The following is a 16,854-nucleotide window of genomic DNA, read 5'->3' on the forward strand; positions in this document are numbered from 1 at the left end:
CCGGAAAAAAGAATTGAAGAAAGGAATGTTGGTGCTCCGCTACGACAATCGCTTCGACACGCGCAAGGATAAGAAATTCCTACTCCGATGGGAAGGTCCTTTCATCGTCAGGAAAAAGTATGCCAATGGAAGCTACCAGCTTATGGAGGCTGATGGAAAACTTCATAAAACCAGGGTAAATGGTTGGCGACTTAAACCTTATTTTCATCGATTTGACCAGGCTCCACCAATTGACATTCCAGATGAGGACACACCATCAGCCGCCACCTCCGACGATAATGATCAAACAGATGAGCTAGAGACATGAATGCCTCTAGCCAAAAGGGGAGGGCTAATGATGGGGGCTTTTCACAAGCCAAGCTCCCATACCCCTCTTCTCTCGTCCCCACCCCATGAAAACCCCCTCTTAGGGAGGGAGTGATAAAAGACATTGAAAAAAGTAAGAAAAAAATAAAGTATGATTATGTAAATATATGAAAAAGGTAAAATAGGCCACCTCATGCCTGCGGGGCAGCCCATCCCCACCTTGCCTCCTTTTTCTTCACTGTTGCCCCGCGGGGTGTCCCTTTTCCTCTCCTCCACTCAAAAGGTCAACCCCCTCTCTCTTCCCCTTGTCCTTTCTCCTTTCTCTCTCCCCTCAAGCTACCGCACCTCTCACCAATAATGCATTATAACTCACCAATAATGCACCCTAACTCACATGCAACTTACCCTATCTTCCAAAATAGTATACCCCACCCCCCTTTCTCTCTCCTATCATATCCCATGACCCAAATACCCCCCCCCTCTCTCTAAAGGGCGCCATGTCTCTTGTCTTGTAGCTAAATAACCTCCCCCACACTCACACACACTCAGTTTCACTGAAAAAGGTGCCCACAGACCCATCCCCACCCGGTGGTTACCTGATTTTTCTGGTGTTCACACACATCTGCACACAGATTCACCTTTGAACACACTCCTCTCTCTCCCCTCTTGTAATTACTTTATTCTCCATGTCACCTCTCACTTTTTTTCATCAACCCATCTCTCTCTCTTAGTCTCTCTCTCATGAGACTGTTGTTCTGGCACATATACACACAGCTAGACAAGTGGGGCCCACAGTCACATGGCCTATGTAGATAATGATTTCTTCATTTCTAAATTTTAGAATTTCTCCCCCCCCCCTCCTCCCCTATATAAAGAGGGGTCACCATCACACAAAAACACACAACATCACCAAAGAACACACTATGCACTGTGTGTGCCTAGTGCACACACACACACACACCCACACCATCACCATCACCGCAATCACCATGCTTGTCTTGAGCATGACCTCTACACCTTTGGCTATGGAAGATGAAGGGCAAATAAATGAAGGATGATGGCCATAATCCTCGTGCGAGTCTTCGCCATCAACTCCCACCTATCCGCCATGTGCTCTACCACTCTCTCCCTTCTCATTCCCCTACCCTATGCTCCCCATTTCATCGCCTAATTCTCTAAATAAAGCTTGAGGTTTTGTGAGTATGTTTTCTTGCAATGTTTTGCCCATGTGAGGTGTGCGGAATCGCCACCTAGTCTTGTGTTTTGGAGTGAGCTTGTGTATGTGTGAAGGGTGTGCGGATTTGCCATCCTTTTGTGATGCCTAAGTAGTAAGCCGCTATACCCCTCCCTCACTCTCTCTCTCTCTCTCTCTCTCTCTCTCTCTCTCTCTCTCTCACTTGATCTCATTCCCTTTCCTTTTCATCATTACTCCCAAGCATCCATCTCTCTTGGATGAAAACTTTGTTATGGCGGTGTGTTGTTTGCATCCTAGCCGCTGAAGCTAGGTGGTGCCCCCTGTTTTCTTTACTATGACAGGCTCGAGGCGCGCCATTCGGTCCCCCGTGTTTTAGAGGCCGTCGGGGTTCGGGGTTCGCTTTGCTCCCGTCAGTGGATCTAAGTGACACCAACAATTGTATCTACAATTCAAAGCTTTGTTATAATGGCCAAGTGGTGGATCTGTCATGCACCTACTTACCAATTCTTACTCTAAATGGACAAGTGTTAGATCTAGGTGTTGGGGTATAAAGCCCAATGTGGTCGCCCAGGTAAGTGGGCGGGCCACCAGGTATGTACACATATTCTTTTGTAAAAACCTAATAAGAACTCACTATGCTCTACACATTACAGTAGAGTGAGTTCACCATATCGTTGTGCTCTTCTTCTCGCACTCTCTCTCGTGTCGCACTTCCGCTCGTACTCCTTCAACTGGTATCAGAGCTCAGATCGAAGCTCGGGGCAGCACTGCAGGAGGCTAGAGTCACCATCTCAAATTGGAGTGAAATTCGACAGGCGAAGACAGGGCCCCAAATCTGCTCAGAATTTCATTCTGAGGTCATCTCGGTCACCGTTCAGCTTCGACAAAGTTCTGCGCAGGCCATTTTCGACTACGTGGTCTCGGCGGGTGCAGATCCGACTCTGCAAATTTGGGGTTTTCGGCCTACGACTGCAGGTGCTGAGGATATTGACACTCCCAAAGTGTTGATTTGTGGCTGTCTACACATCGAAGGACGGCTCGCAGTTCTTGGAGGCGTGTCACATACGACACGGGCGCATCTACACACAGATTGTAGGCGACATCCACTAGCTCATCAGGTAACTTGTGTTTGCTGCTTGATATTCCAGATTTCATCCTGACATTGCAGGTACTTCCACATGGGATGTATTGTCAGAGATGATGTATGTCTGTTGAGGGTTTGCTGGCTATGAGTCACGCAGCAAACAACCGCCGCAGCGGTTATAGCATCCAATGGGAAATTTGTGGATGTATGACTTTGTGGGAAGTCTATGTATTGTCAGATTTACTGCAGCCTTTGTTGAGGGTCGAGTGAGGTTTTATTGAGCTGGGGGATTCTCGAATGTTGAGATCCTTTCGGTGATACAGGTCTTGGAGCGATCCCTCGAGCACCCTTAGATAGGCAGCTAGGATGTATTGACTGTGAGTTAGACAATTGGGATTGCATCTTTGCTTTACTGCCGTTGAGGCATTGTCACAGTCTATGCTTACAGGACAGTGACAAGACAGTCAGAGACAGTACAGGTGCAGGACAGGATTACCCGCAGCTTACAGTGTCAGAGAGACAGTGTTTTTGAGCTTTTTTTTTTTGTCTGTTTTTGAGTACACCAGAGCCATTTTACAAAGGAGACTCTGTCGAAATTTATGCAGAATCTGAAGCTTGTTTGGTTCATTTGACAGGTTGATATTGGTTCAGAGGTCAATTTACAGGGGAAACTCTACCGAATTTTTCCGAGGAAAGTAAACCACTGTGAAGCGTAGCTATGGCTGGATCACAGGACACTGCTCTTTACAATATCAAGAAGCTGGATGGAACCAATTTCCCATTGTGGAAGAAGAATATTTGGCACGTGTTGGTACAAAAGAAGCAGATAAAACCTATAAAGCTCAAAGGGATAAACCCAGAAGATATGGACGAAGATGAATTGAGCGAAATGGATGAATTGGCACTTTCTACCATTATGCTGACTTTGGCAGAAAGCGTTTACTTCAATGTAGCAGACGAGATGTCGGCTTATCAAGCATGGTTAAAGCTGAGTGATCTTTATGAGAAGCAGAGTGCAGCTTCACAGGTATACTGGCTTAAGAAGCTTGTTGACTTGAAGATGAAAGAAGGGACACCTATGTCCAATCATCTGAATGAATTCAACACAATCTACAGTCAGTTGTCAGCTCAAGGTGTCAAGTTTGATGAACCTGTTAGAGCTATGTTCCTGTTGATCACATTGCCGGAAAGTTGGGACACTTTTCGCACAGCTTTGAGTAATTCTGCACCTCCAGATGGTTTGAACATAGCAGGTGTAGAAGGAAGTCTCCTTACTGAAGAAACCAATAGAAAGACAATGGACAAAGGCAAAGGAACAGCCTTAGTTGTCAGGGGAAGGACCAAAGAAAAGTACAAAGGTGGAAAGAGGAATCAGTCTCGTAGCAAGTCCCGCAGTGCTAAAGGCAAGAGTGACATAGAATGCTACCATTGTGGCAAGAAGGGTCACATGAAAAGAGACTGCAGAGAATGGAAAGCAGAAAAAGGCAAAGAGAAAGCTGAAGACCATGGTGAGAAGAACAAGTCCTCAGTGAAGATTCAAGAAATAAATGTGACAAACAATGTTGCAGAGGATGACAGTCTAGTGTCAGGAGACATCTACTTCTTGAAGAATACAATGGACTCAGCTCTTCTTACAGCATCTGATGGAAATGCACTGAGTGACTGGATTATAGACTCAAGGGCATCACTTCATGTGTCTCCAAACAAGGAGTGGTTTACTTCTTATGTGACCACTAAAGATCATGTTCGGCTAGGCAATGGGCAGACATGTGAGATCTTAGGTGTTGGAGATGTTCAATTGAAGTTTCAGAATGGCTCTTCTTTCACGCTGAAGAATGTGAGACATGTTCCCGCAATTACAAAGAGCTTGATCAGCACAGGTTTACTTGATGATGCTGGCTACGTCACCCCTTTTCGATAGAACATGTGGAAGATATCCAAGGGTTCTATGACAGTAGCACATGGAGTAAAGTCTGGAGGACTTTACATGATTTATGTATCAAATGTCTCTAAAAATGTAATCAATGTAACCGAGCAGCCGAACGTTTCTTTGTCACATAGCCGGTTAGGACATATGTCCAAGAAGGGAATGGAAATCTTGTCTCGTTCTGGTCATTTGCTTGGCTTTTCATTTAATGATTTTGAATTCTGTGAACATTGTCTGTATGGTAAGCAAACACAGCAGCCACATAAGCATAGAAGCAGTAGAAGAGATACACAGTTGGCACTTGTTCATAGTGATTTGTGTGGACCTATGCCTAACCTATCTCTAGGGGGAGCTTCTTACTTTATGACATTTATAGATGATTACTCGAGGAAAGTATGGGTTTACTTTCTCAAGCACAAGGATGAAGCGTTTAGTGTTTTCAAAACGTTTGTGACACTTGTGGAGAATCAGAGTGGCAAGAAGCTTAAATGCTTACGCACTGACAATGGTGGAGAGTATGTTTCAAAGGCCTTTCAGGACTTTTGTGAGTCAAAAGGTATAAAACGTGAACTTACTGCTCCTTACAATCCTCCTCAAAACAGTGTTGCTGAGAGGATGAATAGGACCATACAAGAGAAGTTCAGAAGTATGTTGTCTAATGCACAGCTGCCAAATGGGTTTTGGGCTGAAGCTGTATCAACAGTTGTTCATCTTGTAAATAGATCTCTTAGCAAGGTTTTAGAGAAGGATTCAGTTCCAGAGATGGTATGGTCAGGCAAAATGCCCTCATACAAGCATCTCAGAGTCTTTGGCTATGAGGCATATACTCACGTTCCAAAGGAATTTAGGAACAAACTTGAGCCAAAGAGTAGAAAGTGCATCTTTCTAGGCTATGGTAATTCTGGTGAGATGGGGTACAGACTTTGGGATCCCGAATCCAGAAAGGTTGTCCGCAGCAATGATGTTCACTTTAATGAATCCAAATATCATTCTAAACCAGAGAGGGTTGAGGAGATTAGAAGAGTTGTCTTCCAAGAAGATGGACCTGCACGTGCAAGACAAAATGTCAGGGCTCAAGAGGAGCAAGGACAGGATAGAGTGGAACCACAGGTTGTGGCTGAGCCTGAGCCACCTATTGTGCATAGATCTGGATGTGTCACGCGACCTCCTGATAGGTTTGTTCCATCCATGAACTATGTCATGTTGACTGATTGCAATGAGCCTTCATGTTACAAGGAAGCGGTGCAAATGAAGGACTCCGGGAATTGGCAATTGGCCATGCAGTTAGAGATGACAGCTCTGCATAAAAACAAGACATGGAAGCTAGTTAAATTACCACAGGGCAAAAAGGCTCTACCTTGTAAATGGGTTTACAGGTATAAGATCACCGCTCATGATAGTCAGCCAAAGTACAAAGCAAGGCTTGTTGCCAAGCGCTTTAAGCAAGAACAAGGCATTGACTTTGATGAAGTCTTCTCTCCGGTGGTCAAGATGACTACATTGAGATGCTTTCTTGCATTGGTTGCCATATTAGATTTGGTGTTGCACCAAATGGATGTCAAGACAGCGTTCTTGCATGGTGATTTAGATGTGGAAATTTACATGCAGCAGCCAGAAGGGTTTGTTCAGAAAGGCAAGGAAGATTGGGTATGCCAGTTGTTAAAGAGTCTTTATGGCTTAAAACAATCACCGAGGGCATGGTACCATAAATTCCACAAGTTTATGCTTTCTCAAGGCTACAAATGTAGTGAGTTCGATCACTGTCTATATACAAAGAAGGCTAAGGATGGTAGTTGGCTGATCCTTATTTTGTATGTGGAGGACATGTTGCTTGCTGGCAAGCACTTGGAAGAAATTTCAGCTTTGAAGTCAAAGATGGCAAAATCGTTTGACATGAAAGACATGGGTGAGGCAAGTCATATACTTGGTATGCGCATTGAGAGAGACAAATCAAAGAAGTTGATTTGGTTATCTCAAACAGAGTATATTGACAAGGTTTTGCAACGTTTCAATATGGAGAAGGGAAAGGCACTAAGTGTTCCATTGCCACCATATGTGAAACTTAGCAAACAAGATTGTCCTGTGTCTAAGGAAGAACAGGCTGAAATGGATAAGATTCCATATGCGTCTGCAGTGGGTAGTTTGATGTATGCAATGATTGCTACTCGCCCAGACATTGCATTTGCAGTGGGAGTAGTAAGTCGATACATGTCAAACCCAGGCAAGAAACATTGGGAGGCAGTGAAAGGAATATTGAGATACCTGAAAGCTACAAAGAGTATGCATATATGCTATGGGAGTCAGGAGCTAAGTGTAAAGGGTTTTACAGACTCAGATTATGCAGGTGACTTTGACAACCGAAGGTCTACATCAGGGTATGTCTTTACATTGGCTAGTGGACCAGTATCATGGCGTTCTAGATTACAAGATTGTGTTACTCAGTCTACTACAGAGGCTGAATATGTTGCAGCATCAGAGGCATGCAAAGAATCAATTTGGCTTAATCGACTAGTAACAGATTTGGGAATCAAAGAAGAGATGCCTGTGTTATATTGTGATAGTCAAAGTGCTATACAATTGGCTCGCAATCCAGCTTATCACTCAAAGACAAAGCATGTGGATGTGAAGTATCATTTCATCAGGGAAATGCTCGAGGATAAGCAACTTCAGCTTGTCAAAGTTCACACCACAGAAAATCCTGTTGATCTACTTACAAAAGGACTTCCCTCAGAGAGCTTTGCGCATTTTCGCAAGCAGTTAGGTGTAGGGTAGTACATCACTTCTCTACATCTCTTGTATATTAGCTTGTATAGTAGCTTCTCTCACACTTAAAGTACCACATTGGACTTTAAGTGGGAGGTTGTTGGGGTATAAAGCCCAATGTGGTCGCCCAGGTAAGTGGGCGGGCCACCAGGTATGTACACATATTCTTTTGTAAAAACCTAATAAGAACTCACTATGCTCTACACATTACAGTAGAGCGAGTTCACCATATCGTCGTACTCTTCTTCTCGCACTCTCTCTTGCGTCGCACTTCCGCTCGTACTCCTTCACTAGGATCTCCTCATCCCACAAACATTGTATGAAATGACAAGTGTTATGATGGCCAAGTGTTGAATCCACCTAACTTTAGGACATGGTTAGAATGGCCTAGTGGTGGATCTAGGAGACACCAACAATTGGATACACATTTCAAGCCTTTGTTATAATGTCCAAGCGATGGATCATTAATGCACCTACTTCCCAATTCTTAGTTTAAATGGCCAAGTGGTGGATCTAGGATCTACTCATCCCACAAACATTGTGTAAAATTACAACTGTTATGATGGCCAAGTGTTGAATCCACCTAAGTTTAAGACATGGTCAGAATGGCCAAGTGGTGGATCTAAGAAACACCAACAATTGGATCCACATTTCAAGCCTTTGTTATAATGGCCAAGTGGTGGATCTTTGATGCAGCTACTTCCCAATTCTTAGTCTACATGGCCAAGTGGTGGATCTAGGATCTACTCATCCCACCAACATTGTGTAAAATAACAAGTGTTATGCTGGCCAAGTGTTGAATGCACCTAACTTTCAGACATGGTTAGAATGGCCTTGTGGTGGATCTAGGAGACACCAACAATTGGATCCACACTTCAAGCCTTCATTCTAATGGCCAGGTAGTCGATCTTTGATGTATCTAATTCCCAAATTTTAGTCTAGATGGCCAAGTGGTGGATCTAGGTTCTACTCATCCCACAGACATTGTGTAAATTTACCAGTGTTATGATGGCCAAGTGCTGAATGCACCTAACTTTAGGACATGGTTAGAATGTTCAAGTGGTGGATCTAGGTGACACCAATAATTGTATCTACAATTCAAGCCTTTGTTATAATGGTCAAGTGGTGTACCTTTGGTGTCCCTACTTGCCAATTCTTACTCTAAATGGACAAGTGGTGGATTTAGGATCTACTCATCCCACAAACATTGTGTAAAATTACAAGTGTTATGATGGCCAAGTGTTGAATTCACCTAACTTTAAGACATGGTTAGAATGGCCAATTGCGGTTCTAGGAGACACCAACAATTGGATCGACATTTCAAGCCTTTGTTATAATGGCCAAGTGGTGGATCTTTGATGCACCCACTTCCCAATTCTTAGTCTAAATGGCAAAGTGGTGGATCTTTGATGTATCTAAGTTCCAAATTATTGTCTAAATGGCCAAGTGGGTGATCTAAGATCTACTCATCCCACAGACATTGTGTAAATTTACCAGTGTTATGAGGGCCTAGTCTTGAATGCACCTAACTTTAAGACATGGTTAGAATGGCCAAGTGGTGGATCTAGGAGACACCAACAATTGGATCCACATTTCAATCCTTTGTTATAATGGCCAAGTGGTGGATCTTTGATGCACCTACTTCCCAATTGTTAGTCTAAATGGCCAAGTGGTGAATCTAGGGTCTACTCATCCCACCAACATTGTGTAAAACTAAAGCGTTATGATGGCCTAGTCTTGAATGCACCTAACTTTAAGACATGGTTAGAATGGCCAAGTGGTGGATCTAGGAGACACCAACAATTGGATCCACATTTCAATCCTTTGTTATAATGGCCAAGTGGTGGATCTTTGATGCACCTACTTCCCATTTCTTAGTCTAAATGGCCAAGTGGTGGATATAGGATCTACTCATTCCACACACATTGTGTAAAATTACCAGTGTTATGATGGCCAAGTGTTGAATGCACCTAACTTTAGGACATGGTTAGAATGGCCAAGTGATGGATCTAGGAGACACCAACAATTGTATCTACAATTCAAACCTTTGTTATAATGGCCAAGTGGTGGATCTTTGATTCCCCCACTTACCAATTCTTACTCTAAATGGCCAAGTGGTGGATCTAGGATCTACTCATCCCACAAACATTGTGTAAAATTACAAGTGTTATGATGGCCAAGTGTGAATGCACCTACCTTTAAGACATGGCTAGAATGGCCAAGTGGTGGATCTAGGAGATACCAAAAATTGGATCCACACTTCAAGCCTTCGCTCTAATGGCCAAGTGGTGGATCTAGGATCTACTCAATCCACAGACATTGTGTAAAATTACCAGTGTTATGATGGCCAAGTGCTGAATGCACCTAACTTTAGGACAAGGTTAGAATGGCCAAGTGGTGGATCTAGGTGACACCAACAATTGTATCTACAATTCAAGCCTTTGTTATGATGGCCAAGTGGTGGATCTTTGATGCACATACTTCCCAAGTGTTATGATGGCCAAGTACTGAATTCACCTAACTTTAAGACATGGCTAGAATGGCCAAGTGGTGGATCTAGGAGACACCAACAATTGGATCCATAATTCAAACCTTTGTTACAATGGCCAAGTGATGGATCTTTGATGCACCTACTTCCCAATTCTTAGTCTAAATGGAAAAGTGATGGATCATGTATCTACTCATCCCACAAACATTGTGTAAAATCGCAAGTGTTATGATGGCCAATTGCACCTAACCTTAAGACATGGTTAGAATTTGGATCATTGATGGACAACACTCAATTTATGCAGCCAAAATGTTAAGATTTCAAGAAATGAAAAAGGGTGGTGGCTATTAGGATCGAATACAAGTTTATGAGTAAAGAAAGGACCGGATTGTTGTAGATCCATCCCCACAAGTTGCAACAACCATATCAGCCATAGCAAATGAGGAGGCCAAGGTGCTATATGTTAAGCAACCTTACAGTACATTCTCAAGCATCTTTACAGTCAGTGGATATTTCAAAAACGCCCATCACGTCCAAACATTGGTAAAAAGGAAGGTGCAGAATCTCGCACACCTTGGGATGTAAGTTTTCTTTTTCTTTCTCCCTCGTGGTTATATAATGATAAAACAACTAAAATTCTTAGATTTTGCAGGCATTTCTTAAAATGGCAAGGATTTTTGATGGTGCATCATTCATCACCAAGCAAGCTCATATGGTCACTTACTCTGATCCTATTTATGATCAATGGCTGAAGATCATTGAGCAATTATAGAGAGAGAATAAGAAGCCAGCGGCCATAATGTCTAGATATTTGTGTGGTCTAGACGAAGATGAAGAAGAAAAGATTCAAACACAAATAGAGAGTGGAATGATTGTTTTGTCTAAGGGTGCAAAGGACACACCATGTGTAATGGACATGACTAATCGTATCAAGCAACTGAAACAAGATCGAATTATTCAAGATGAGTTGCTTAAGCAATTCAATTTGCTCAATGAGGAGAATCCATGTGAAAATTGGGAGAAGCTTTCTACCACATACAACATTAATGATGTTGTTTACTCCCATTTCTTGACACTTTGTGATACTTGGCTGACATCACAACTACAACGTGGTACAAAGAAGATTGATTTTTCTGAAGAGGCAAGAAAATATATCCAATGGACGATCAACATTGTGAAAGACAAAGCAGATTCAATTATAGATCTTCCATGGTCTATATATGTTGTCAGTCTTCAAATGAAGGGAAGATCTTACTTAGAGAGCCATCTAAACAACCCTATCCCTATAGGATTATGTATCTTGGACAACACACGTGATGTGGAGAGCAATCTACAATGGTCAGCTGAAAGATTCAAAGATCTCATAGATAGAATTATGGCTATTGCAGGTGGGTCAATAGAACCACAATGTGCGATCCTTTCTTTTTTGAATAATAAAGACTATGTGAAATTACATTTTGCTTTGCAAAGTATGACAAACATGGTCAAAATACAATTTGTTGGGGCATTGCACAATGTGAAGCATTTGGAATTTACTGGTGCTATAGAATTCTTCACCACACTTGCGTTCTTGAGCAAGGGAGATGCCTTTGAGGGACTTATTAGTTCTTCAAATCCAGGGACAGAATCCATAATACGAGATGCAGGACACCTTGATCTAGATTTTGGAAGTGTGAGTCAATTGTCAGATGTCAAGTTTCTACAACTCAAGAAGGAGCTGACAATCAAGCAATGCATTCAAAAGTATTGCAAAGAATATTTAAAGCTTATTGACATGTTCAGTGATGGCTACATAACAGAGTTGGGACTCAAGCAGAATAGGGAAGTCTTATGCCTTGTGGACAATATTGACGACCAAAGAAAGCTTAAAACAAGACTTTTGAGCTTTGCAAATCAGCATGATGATGTCAAAAAATGGGCAAAACTTCAAAGTGATCAATTAGATCAGCCCATTGATGACCAAGGAGTATTGAATACGATAGGAGCATCAACAAGTGAGACACCCATATCAATTACAGACTTTTTGAACCTTGAAGCAAGTATGAGCTAAGCTTCTATACCCACTTGTCATGTAATTAAGCTTTTTATTTTGAAATAAGTTTGATATCGTTTTTTAAACATGTAATGATAGTTTCATCATGTATATTTTCAAGTATATTAATCATTGATTTAAGATCTTTGACTTTAATTTTGCTCAAAAGTATCATGCAGTGAACCTTTTCTTAATAGTTTAAAATTGTAGAAAAGATAAATCAATACTTATTAACATATCTACTAAAAAATATTTTAATGTAAATTGGCATACAAAAATTGATTCTTTACTATGTTGAATTGATAATTTATGACATAAAAAACTTAACTAAAACATATAGTCTACAACATTTGACATTTTTTAACCAAAATATGTTATATATTTTTTTATTACAGACTCAAAAATGATAAGAGATATTAAAAGACAATGTCTTTCACATTATGTGTGGCATGATGATCCTCTTGGTATACAAACTTTTCCCATTCCAAAGGATAAAGTCTTTGAGATAGGTGGTATTATCTTTGAAGTACGAGCTTCTAATACACAAGGAGTTGGTTATGGGCTTTTTGTGCATACACATCTTCAAAAGGGTATGACTATTCTCCACTATGGCGGTGATAAGTATTTCCATGATACTTGGAACAAGTTGTGCAAGATATCTCCAAGGGCATCTAGGTACTCACTTCTGGAGGATCCAAATGTCAATTGTGTGGACGATGAGATATATATTGTTGGTGATGTAGAAGATGGAAATTTGGCAGGACATATAAATAGTACTCATGGTCTAAGTATGAGCCCAAATGTATGTTATACTCCCAATTTTCCACCTTGGCATAAAGCCATTACAACACAAATTAACTTGGATAAATGTGGCTATGTTTGTGTTGAAACCCTATGCCACATAGAAAGTGGTGAAGAGCTTCTTGTAGAATATGAATTTACCTGGCATCACTCAAATCTCATGATAAAGTCCCTTATATGAAAGTTATTGATAATCTATTTAAAACCGACTCATTACTGAGTATATATCATGATAAACACCGTGGGTTGTGATGGCATTGCCATGTTATGCAATGAATACTTGATTTCATACAAAAATTTGTTCCTAAAGTGATATCCATAGAATTTCACAAGATTTTTGGAGCTTGCAAAATAATGCTCTATTTCAAAGTTCATGTATCATGTTAAACATAATCCATACAAGAATTTGTATTTCATTGTACATATTTTATCAGAGCTTAAACTTATGCATTAACAATTTATGCAGTAGTTTATTTTGAATGCATTTTTTAAATTGTACCATTAATAATATCCCGATAGTGGATTTTGGATGTACCAAACCCATGTAAAACTTGTTTAGAATAGCTAAACGTTAAGTAAAGGATGCACTTTTCCATCCATACCTTGCTTAAAGTGTCTTGATGGTGGATTGAAAATTTTCTTGCTCCTCTCAAGAACTTTTTTAATTTGGACAACTGGCGGATCAAGGATGCACCCATATTTACACAATGTTCTTTGAATGAAAAAGTACTAGTTTACAACCACCCTTCCACAACTTGTTTGGAATGTTTGCTTTAAGATGCTACCACCTTCTAAGACTTGTTTAGAATGGCCAAATGGTAATTCTAAGTTTCACTCATTTGTCTTTTGGTTACTTAGAAGTGTCAAGTTATGGGTATACATTTCACCTCCCATTTTTAGGATGGACTTTGAATCTTCATTGGTTCTACACACACAACCAGCGCAAACAATTTCATTATCAAGTACCATGTGCACTTTTTTTCCGAATTCAAAGTCCATCCTAAAAATGAAAGAAGTGGTAGACCTTGTTCTTGAATGATCCTTTATGATTGAATGGAGCATAGCTTGGACAAGTGGTAGAAATTATGGTTCTCTATGCTTCAATAGAGCTTAGATTTAGTGGTGGACCTTGTGACTATCTATGCTAGAATGGAACTTTGCTTAGACACATGGTGCACCTTGTGGCTACCTATGGTGGAATGGAGCATAGCTTGAACAAGTGTTGGATTTAATGGCTCTCTATGCTTCAATAGAGCATAAATTGGACAAATGGTGGACCTTATGGTCCTCTATGCTTTAATGGACTATAGCTTAGACAAGACTCATTGGTGGACCTTATGGATCTCTGTCTTTCAATAGAGCAGAGATTGGACACGTGGTGAACCTTGTATCTTTCTATGCTTGAATGGGTTAGTTCCTTGGACAAGTGGTGGATCTTATGGCTCTATACCCTTCAATAAAGCATAGACTAGACAAGTGATGGACCTTGTGTTTTTCTATGCTTGAATCGTCTTAGCTTGGACAAGTGGTGGGTCATGTGGCTCTCTATGCTTGAATGGAGCATAGATTGGACAAGTGGTGAACCTCATGACTCTCTATGCTTGAATAGAGTATAGAATGGGACCTTATGGTCCTCTATGCTTGAATCAAACATAGCTTGGACAAGTTGTGAACCTTATGGCTCTCTATGTTTCAATAGGGCATATATTATACAAGTGGTGGATCTTATGGTCCTCTATAACTCAACAGATCTTGGCTTGAACAAGTGGAATGGAAAGGTAGTGAATCTAGGATGCATTTTTTCTCTTACACCACCATGTTTAGAATGGTCTTGTGATGGATCTTTGATGCACCAAACCTTCCTTAATTTGTTTCAAAAGGGCAAGTACTAAATACAAGATGCAGTTTTCCTTCTCACACCTTGCTCAAAGTGGCTTGGTGGCGGATTAAGATTTCCCTTACTCTTCAACAAGAACTTGAACATAAAATGTCCAAGTGATGCATCTAAGAAAAAATATGTGTTCTATAACTTTTTAGAATGGACAAGTGGTAGATCTAAAATGGAACAAAGCTTCTATAAGTTGTTAAAAATAGTCACTTACTATGGATCAAGGATGTGATAAGTGGTGAAAAATGTTTGTGGTGGATTTAGAATACACTCACTCTGACAAAATCCATTAAGGTTGGCCAAGTGGTGGACCTTGGATGGATGGACAGTTCAACAACTATGATTGAATCTTTGATTGAGCTAGTATCTACTCTTCCATGATTTCTAGATTAGCCAAGTGGTGGATCTAAGATGAGTACTAGTCTTCCACAAATTTTTTTGATTCAATAAATAGGATGCACACCAACATTCAAAACTTCATTAGAACTACTTTGATTTTATTTAGAATGCATCCTTCATAGCACAAACTATATATAATGATAAGATGTCGGATCTAGGATCTAGGATCTAAATGGCCAAGTGGTGGATCTAGGATCTACTCATCCCACAAACATTGTGTACAATTACAAGTGTTATGATGGTCAAGTGTTGAATGCCCCTAACTTCAAAACATGGTTAAAATGGCCAAGTGGTGGATCTAGAAGACACCAACAATTGGATCCACAATTCAAGCTTTTGTTATAATGGCCAAGTGGTAGATCTTTGATGTATCTAGTTCCCAATTCTTAGTCTAAATGGCCAAGTGGTGGATCTAAGATCTACTCGTCCCACAAACATTGTGTAAAATTACAAGTGTTATGATGGCCAAGTGCTAAATGCACCTAACTTTAAGACATGGTTAGAATGGCCAAGTGGTGGATCTAGGAGACACCAAAAATTAGATCCACAATTCAAGCCTTTGTTATAATGGCCAAGTGGTGGATCTAAAATCTACTCATCCCACAAACATTGTGTAAAATTACAATTGTTATGATGGCTAAGTGTTGATTGCACTTAACTTTAAGACATGGTTAGAATCGCCAAGTGGTGGATCTTTGATGCACCTACTTCTCAATTCTTAGTCTAAATGGCAAGTGGTGAATCTAGGATTTACTCATCCCATAAACATTGTGTGCAATCACAAGTGTTATGATGGCCAAGTGTTGATTGCACCTAACTTTAAGACATGGTTAGAATGGCCAAGTGGTGGATCTAAGAAACAATATGTGTTCTATAACTTTTTAGAGTGGACAATTGGTAGATCTAAAATGCAACAAAGCTTCTATAAGTTGTTTAAAATATTCATTTATTGTGGATCAAGGATGTGATAAGTGGCGAAAAATGTTTTAGGTGGATTTAGAATACACTCATTCTGACAGAATCCATTAAGGTTGGCCAAGTGGTGGACCTTGGATGGATGGACAGTTCAACAACTATGATTGAATCTTTGATTGAGCTAGTATCTACTCTTCCATGATTTCTAGATTGGCCAAGTGGTGGATCTAAGATGAGTAGTAGTCTTCCACAACTTGTTTTGATTCAATATATAGGATGCACACCACGATTCAAAACTTCATTAAAACAACTTTGATTTTATTTAGGATGCATCCTTCATTGCACAAATTGAGAAAAAAGTGATGATTATGTGGATGTCAATAATCATGTCAAAAAATCTTATTTGTTAATATGTCATTCTCTAGGAGGCTATTGTGTGATCTTTCATTGTTTTTTGCTTAGATCCAAGGATTGAGGGTGGGATAGATAAGGAATGCTTCAATCCAGCAGCAAATAATGAGAGCCTTCCACATGTATCCACAAAGGTCTCACTTGAAGAATCGAATCCAATTATTGATACTCAAATGCAAATACCTAAGGCCTCTTTGCTACATCTTTCATCGAAGGAAGCCATGGGTGAAAACTTTCAATTTATAAAAGATGTGCAAGAGAGTGTTGTTGATGCAACTACTTTGTTTTCATCAAATCCCAACAAATCCATGTTGACAGTAATATTGGACTTGAATGGCCTACTATTGAAACGAAGTCAACAACCATCATCTATTCATGAATCTATTCAATATGATTCACGAAGGCATATTGTGTTACGTCCAGGGTGCATCCACTTTTGAAAGACCATATTGAAGAGATTCAATGTTGGGATTTGGTCAACGGCTAGAGAAGCTAATGTTTACCAGATGTTGAGAACACTTAAAAGCAATGCAGAGGAGATATTGCCATTTTTTGTAGTTTGGCCTCAAGAATCTTGCTATGTTCCCGAAGGCGTGCAATTTTTTAGACCACACAATCCTCAAGTTCCAGCTATGTTTAAGCCAT

The 16,854-nt window shown here is 40.4% G+C and overlaps 1 protein-coding gene across 1 annotated transcript; it reads left to right on the forward strand.

The window, feature by feature from the left end:
- The first annotated feature begins 11,234 nt into the window (after positions 1 to 11,234).
- Positions 11,235 to 11,813, forward strand: LOC147459602 (uncharacterized). The gene has a single exon (XM_086509864.1). It carries the CDS (start codon positions 11,235 to 11,237, stop codon positions 11,811 to 11,813), a length of 579 nt encoding a protein of 192 aa, XP_086365990.1.
- Positions 11,814 to 16,854: the final 5,041 nt, after the last annotated feature.

This window comes from Adiantum capillus-veneris, chromosome 4 (assembly GCF_014529385.1).
Source record: "Adiantum capillus-veneris isolate H3 chromosome 4, ASM1452938v2, whole genome shotgun sequence".
In the NCBI taxonomy this organism is placed as follows: domain Eukaryota; kingdom Viridiplantae; phylum Streptophyta; class Polypodiopsida; order Polypodiales; family Pteridaceae; genus Adiantum; species Adiantum capillus-veneris.